A 7,624-nucleotide genomic window follows, 5' to 3' on the forward strand; every position below is an offset into this window, starting at 1 on the left:
GATCACTGGGGTGTTTTGTTATAGAGATAGGATGAAACAATTTTAGGGGATATTGTTATTCTGATTCATTCTTTTGTCTGTTTAAAAATAATTGTCAATTTAATTATTAAGTTTCTTATTTGAGAAAAATCCTAAAATGACACGACAATTATTTCGAAAGGCCACGAAGCCCTTAATAAAAAAAATATCCAATCCGACCTTGAACTTTATTTTTATAGAATTGATTAATCTTTATTTTTTTTTGTTTTTATTACATAGAAACTAATGAGTCTCATAAAAATAAAGATTAGGAGTTAGATTGAGTATTTTTTTTCTTTTTTGTTAAGAGTCTCATAATTTTTTTGAGATAATTGTCAAGAACTAGATTGTGTATTTATTCTTTTTATTTTGATAATCAGTTTGAAGTTATTATAATCTTGAATTGATGCTTTTTTTGTCAATCTAGTTAATTGGATACTTACGTGTAGTTAACAGACATATTTAACAGTTTATGATAACTAAATTGGTGTAGAAAGGAAAGATATACTTTTCATGGTTATAAAATTTAAGTACCAAATTTTGGTTTGATTCTCCTTGACCATTAAATTATGTTGGGAGCACAAGTTATAACACATGTGGTGTATTAATCTAACGAATAAGATTTTCTTCTTTTCTTTTTGTTTCTTCCTATTTTGGTACGATAGTTAAGAATTAGGCACAGAGATATGTTGGATCAAAGTTGTTACTATCTTTTCAATACAAGAATGAATGCTAAAATGGTGATACTTAATTAAGGGGAAAGTAAAATATTTAGGGTACCTATGCAAATAAACATAACCTAGTCAAATTGGATGAATGGAAAAATTTCTTTCTCTTTGCCAATTCAATCAACTGAACAAGAAAACAAAAGAAGAGTGTATTTAGAAGCAAGCTCTTGCATCTAATGAACACCCTCTTTCAATGCACCGAATAATTAGTGTGACTAATTTACTATACACATTATATATACACACACACAAACTTCGTTTAGGAGAATGATTTTGACATTCTCTAATTGATGATGTCATTCTTTTATTGTATGCTATTTTTAAAAATAAAATAACAAAGATGAAGAATAATTTAAAAAATTATACAAAAAGTAAATAATATTATCAATTTTAGGAATAACAAAATTATTCTATCTAATATCTTTAGTATTAACCCTTTTACTGTTTCCACCTTGTGTGTGTCATTGTAGCAGGTTAGAATTTAAGTAACTTGTGTAAAGCTATTTAGAAAAAGAATTTAGAACATATAGATTCTTTTGTACATTTGCATTATTCTAAGATAGTTTTGAACTTTATACATGGAAGAGTTCATGGTTCTTCAATATATGTAGGTTTGATTTGTTATACATAATAAACACAAGAAATAACCGGTACCAAACCAGATTTGAATTTTAATATCTGATTTTAACACGTTTTCTTTATCTGAGGTAAAAAATGTATTAAGGAAATAGGATAAAAAATAAATAAATTAAAAAAGAAAAAGGAAAGAGAGACGATTAGTTTAAATTTCTATAACAGAAATGGGCCAAATAGCCTTGAGTAGCTCATTTAGAAGTATCAGGGTTAATTATAGTAGCCCAATTAGTTGTAGTATGCTTTGGAAGTCTACAAAACTGTTTTTCTTAAAGAAAAAAATGGAAAAGGAAGAAGAAAGAAGCTGCTTTGAGAGGGACAAATGTGTTTGAACTTTGAACAAATTTTCATGATAGGGTTAGAATACAGATACTATAATTTAATCAGTTTTTACAACACCAACATAATGTTATCTTTTTATCAAAGTGACCCCAAATAATACATATTTACAATATTTACTTGCTAGGCATTGAAAACTTGGTAAAATTATTTGGGTATAAGAACCTCTATCTATAATACAAAGGCATTTTGTATGATAACTAGGAAGTGGTTTATACCAAGAATAAGGTATTCAAGATGACCATAGAATAAAAAACAATTTTTTTCTTCTTTTTTAATTTATTTATAGGAACTAACAAGTAACAATTACTTTTTGCACATGACATAAATTGGGGGGATTGAGAATATGACATTAGTAAAGAAAATCAATGAGCAAGGTACAAGTCTCATTAGGGAACTGAAATCTTCTATCCCATTTTCCTGTCTCCTTAGTTCCTTCAACGAAAATCTAACACCTGTAAAATCACGAGACCTCCCTTTTTCTTCTATTTTAAGATTCTCAAACCCAACATCTTCAAAATCATTCACACAGAAAAATGGGATAGAAGATTCGAGTTCCCAACTACAAGCACCTTGTTCATCAAAATTGCACTATACAAGTTCCACTTTTTTAAATATATAGATTTGTTCACCACCAGAACCTAGTACTTACAAGGCTATACTGAAAAGATAACTACCACCCTAAACTCAAAAACTGGAGGAAAAAACAGAATGTGTAACCACCTAATCACAATCTCTTAAAAGCATTCTATCAACCCCTCATACTAAACACAACTATGGCAAATCAATTTAATGACTTTATTTCATCCTTTCATGAACAAATGAAATGCCTCACACAAAACTATGGCAAATCATTCATGTGCTCAACACAGATTCACCATGTTTCTTGCAGTTCTTTCTTTATTTGCTTCGGTTATTTCTTTTCTGACTAAACAACTTGAGATTGAGAGTTGGATTGATCACCTTGAGATTCGGAGTTCAAATGAACATCTTGAGATTGAGAATTCGAGTGACCATTTTGAGAAAACGAACTCCTCCTTTGGTAAATAATCTTAGCTTTGTGAATGGCCTGTCTAAGGTCTGCATACATTGTAACCGAAGCCCCCGACAAACTACTGAGCTGCCCAAGAAATCTAATCAAGCTTAACCGAAATCGATCGAAACCTGAAGCCCAGTCCTCTGAAATGTCATCTCTCAATAAGTTATCTGATGATTCGCCATTAATATGAGGATGATTTGCACCTTTTCCATGGTTCTTCTCTTTATGTGGCAAGAACCGGGCAGTGTCGGCTGCTAAGCTCTTAATAGAATCCACAACATCCTTTACAGGTAACCCATTGAGCTTCTCCAACCAGACAATGCAAGTGGCATATATTGGAGGGCCATGTTCTCTCAGGAGCTCAGATTGTGGCTTCCTTCTCTTCCTGGTTGACTTTTGTTTAAACGAAACACATTTGTTGAGCCATCCGGATATAGCCTCCAGATATGATTTCTGAGCTCCAATCCACTTGGTCAAGCTTGATGATAGAAAGAGGAGTTCATCTTCAAGATAGCTGGTAATCTGCCTATGTAATTCAGAATGCATGGCGATTTTAGCATGACTATTGTTATACGATACCGAAATGATCTGAAACTGAAGCTTGTGACATTCAAACATCACTTCCCACATCCTGCTTAACCTGCCATTCAAGCACAAACAGATGAAATACAAAACAAAAAAACAGTTCTTTTTTTTTTCAAAATAAGTAAATGCGCATGCATAAACTAGACTTCTCATTGACTAAGGAAACATAAGTAAGTTTCTTATTGATCCAAAATCATTAAACTGGCATTCAAAGGTTGATAATGATTGGTTTAATAGGAAAATAAGATCCAGCAATCTTATATTATCTATTAGCAAAGTTAAACATAGAAATATAAGTTTAGAAGAGCACAAATGGATTCGAAATCAGACACACTTCTGGATTTGAAGAGCAAAAAATGATAGGTATACAAGCCAGAACAAAAAGGAGAGGAGGAAAGCAGTGTCCTCACACCAGAACTGTAAAGATGGGTCTGAACTCTAAAAAATGGATAAGAATTTCAAACAATGGAAATTTTAAAATAGAATGACCATAACCAGAAAAGGCATACAGATTGGTAATTGAATTTTGAGCTTTGAGAGCATTTTTATGTTATAAATTTATATCCTTCCACGTGAACCTTTTAACAAATGGAGATGATATATCGGCAACATGTACGAAAAATATAACTGGAACTTTTTATAAATATTCTTAAACAATTATTAATCAATATATATAAACCTAGAAGATCTTACCCTTCAATCAACTCCTCAAGTTGTGGCTGAAGCTCTTTGTCCCTTAATTCTTCAATCCTCTTTGATATAGAGTCAATCCTGTGAATCGCAACTCTGATTCTTGAGTGCAGATCCTTGACAACAGCTCGTGTTTTATCAATTGTATGAGCCTTTTCTCCTTTTGATTCCAGGTGCCTCAAGATTTTACACTTCGTGTCATATTCCTTCCTGACAATCTCACTAGCCTGTAATTTGAAGCAGCAAAAAATGTCATTGAAACTCAAATGTGGTGATGTTACTACTCTCTGGAGTGTACTTAGTTTTCAACAGAACTACTTCTGGGTTAGTCTAAAGATCCAAAACAAGTATTCTGCGAAATATTATATTACCAAAGTGGAATAACAGGAAATATACAACATGCTAACATAATTGTTGATGAGCAAGTATATGCTACCTTCACTTCATCATAGAGCTTTCTTTCCCAGGCATATAGCCTATCCAAAGTTGATGCATGGCTACCGGATATCATACAAGACGTGTCAAAGAGATTATTTGCAAAGGCCTCTGTATCATCTCTTGAGTTTGCTCCCACAGGGTTTCTGGATGAGGAAGATCGAGATGATGCAGTTCTATGCCAAGTTAAGTACTTAACAGAGTTTTGAGCAGGTTCTGAGAAGATAATTCGGAAGGGGGGGGAATTAGATATCAAATTTCATGCACAGATTTAAACAAAAAGGAATGAATATCTAAATTACAAAAAACTAGATGTGGCATATTCCTTTTCTAAATATCATTTGCAATGGAAGACTTCCAACAATAACTAGATGTCATAATGTAATTTGTATTGCTCCTAGTTCTACAGGCGGCAAATTTGTACTCATGAAAAACCTTGAAAGACTAAGAAGACTGATTCAATCCAACAAGGTTAGCCATGTCTAGAAAACATGAGAGATCAACAGGAAAAATTGACAAAGAAATTACCTTCTGGAACTTGAGTAGGGTCATCCCCGCAAGACAAACATGCTTTCAAGAAAGATGATGCCACAGAACTATCTGTTACAATCAAGAATATCTGATTTAAACTTCAAAAGAATTCATGATTCATGCCGTAATGAATTACGTAGTAACAGCCATAATATTGCAAAAGCCAACTAGAAATAAGAAACTTGTTTTTCACCCTATAAGTTACAAGATTCTAGTAAAGAATGTACCATGATCTGAATCATTTTATGTCATAAAAGACTAAGAATTGCTACTGAATATTCCTAACTGATAAGTGACACACAAACAGACAAAGAATGAAGAGGCAGAAAGATTACTTTCTTTTGCGGGGAACATTGGACGAAAGTGAAATTTATTTGCTTCAAGCATCCTTGGAACCTCTTTACCAGATGCAGAAGCTTCAATAAAGAGCGACTCAATTTCTTTCATGCTTGTAAAGAAATTTTTGGGGATGACTTTATTCTGGCTATGATTTTCTTTCTCTGTTGACTTATTTGTTTCAGGGGGATGTGAAGTTACTGCAGGTGGCACTGCCTTCAATGGGGATAAATTAGGAGAATTTGCCTTCTCCCCATTAACTAATTCAACTTCAGAAGCCACATCACCAGTCAAAGGCTTAGTTGTGGTAGGCAAAGCATTTTCTTGAACATGATTGTTAACTCTATTAAGATTTTCAAATCTTTGGACAAGCTTTTCTGATGTAGGCTCATCTTCAAACTCGTCTTCAGAAGCTTGGGAACCATCCTCGTCATGCGAAGAAACACCCTCTTCGTCTTCTTCCAAGTCAGGAATTCCTTCCTCCTCCCTTAGCTGAGTTATATCATCACCATTTTGCACGTGGTGAGAACCCTTCCCATCTTGAAAGGAAAATTGATGGTCAATAGGATTAAATAAGCCAAAGAAATCCCATTGTGGAGCACCATCTGGAAGAGTAGAATCTTCGAATGCAGGACTTTCAGACCTTCCATTGTAACGAGGAGTACTACCATTCTGTGGAGTACCTGAAGATGTTAATGTCCCTATAACAGGTACAGGCACTTTCTCTTCAACTTTTTTAGAATAAACGCTTGTATGTTTCATATGATTTGCTTGGAACTTAATGGAAGAACTAGGAGGTGAGGGTGATGGCGAGAAGCCTTCGGCTGCATCAATGCGCTGTGACACGGATGGTGAAGAGAATGATAAATGAGACAAGGGCCTCTCACTCAAAGCCAGTTGGGGTTCTGGTGTTGCATTAGTAGTAGGAGTATACAATGAAGGGTCAATTAGCCCGTCAGGTTCGATGAATTTTCTAAGGGCTGTTCCTGTGGTTTTCAGTGACTGGATATATGCAACATGCGCAGATGCTAGCAAGCAACGCCCGTCAAGGGCTTGCCTAACAAACTTCTTCCTTTCGCGGCATAGCTGCAATGCCTTATCCTCCTCCATTCTGGAGCTTGAGTTCCCCATTTTCCCCTAATTCTAGACCTGGAGTTCTATCTGCAAACTCATTCAGCATCACAGATATTAGATTTAGCAATAAATTAACATGTGCAATGTAACATAACAAACAAAACTTAGCAACAATGATAACCGCAAGAAAAGTACAGATCAAAGTGTGTTTATATCATCACAGAAACCAGATTCTAACACATCAATTTTCATAAAATCATATTTGAGGAACTGGTGGACATAAACACAGTCATAACTAATAAACACCTATCAATTTTCATCAGGAAAAAAGACAAACAGGTAGAATGCATCTGAAGAAAAGTAAGTTCATGAAATCATCACCACATCAAACAGCACCAATCCAATCCACGAAACAAAAATCAGTTACATCCACTCTCCCAACAGATAGAAGCAGTTAAGAAAGCTGAAACTGAAAGCAAAACGACAATGTAAAATTTTTCACAACCCCAAGATGAAAGCACAGTACTTGAAGTCAGAAGATTATAAAGCAATGAAAATTAAGATCGAGGAAGCAAAATTCAAGTGTGTAGAAGAAAACCCAAGTTGCAAAATCAAAAGAGAAAGTTGGATCAAGCCCCAAAAACAGTTGAAGTAGAAAAGGAAGAAGGATGATACCGAAAAAGCTAAAGAAAGGAGAATGAAGATAAAGTTAGGGAATTTGGTGAGTTTTACCGAGGGTGTTGCTGCACGCTAAGAACTTGGATTTCAGCAATGACCCATGCAAGAGAATCATTCGACAGAAATTGGGGTTCTTCGAGTAAAAGAAGCAAAAATAGGATTTTTATTTTTTCGGTGCAGTGAAGAGAGAGAGAGAGAAAGAGAGAGAATCTCAACACATCATCCCCTCATGCAAAAGAGAACGGAGGAATTTATTTTTGTTAAGTCTTGAAATAGTACTATTATTAATTAATTAATATTTCAATACTATATTCCAACAGTAAGAAGTTAAAGTTTTAAATAATTCGGTAACAATTCCGTCTTGTGTATTAATTAGTCAGTGATAAACTCTTAAATAAAATTTAGTATCATAGCATATTAATCATTGGCCTATTAAACTAAAAAATACCGTAAAAAAAAATAATTCATTAATAAATTATAACTTAAATAACATAATTTTTTATATTTAATTAAAATTACAAATTGAAGTCCTATTATT

General features: G+C 33.8%; 2 protein-coding genes across 2 annotated transcripts in view; one reads left to right on the forward strand and one right to left on the reverse strand.

Moving 5' to 3' along the window:
- Positions 1–110, forward strand: part of LOC107496740 (NDR1/HIN1-like protein 13) — a gene marked incomplete in the record, with an annotated part of 1,157 nt that extends 1,047 nt beyond the window's left edge. Inside the window, 1 exon segment of the mRNA XM_052251840.1 lies at positions 1–110.
- Positions 111–1,962: 1,852 nt separating this feature from the next.
- On the reverse strand, positions 1,963–7,313 carry LOC107496731 (protein ROLLING AND ERECT LEAF 2). The gene is made up of 6 exons (XM_016118056.3): positions 7,141–7,313; positions 5,334–6,495; positions 4,996–5,067; positions 4,469–4,683; positions 4,036–4,259; positions 1,963–3,397 (listed from the first exon to the last, which is right to left on the reverse strand). Exons 2-6 carry the CDS (start codon positions 6,463–6,465, stop codon positions 2,647–2,649), a joined length of 2,394 nt encoding a protein of 797 aa, XP_015973542.1. The 5' UTR covers positions 6,466–6,495; positions 7,141–7,313; the 3' UTR covers positions 1,963–2,646.
- Between the last annotated feature and the right edge of the window lie 311 nt (positions 7,314–7,624).

This window comes from Arachis duranensis, chromosome 7 (assembly GCF_000817695.3).
Source record: "Arachis duranensis cultivar V14167 chromosome 7, aradu.V14167.gnm2.J7QH, whole genome shotgun sequence".
NCBI lineage: Eukaryota > Viridiplantae > Streptophyta > Magnoliopsida > Fabales > Fabaceae > Arachis > Arachis duranensis.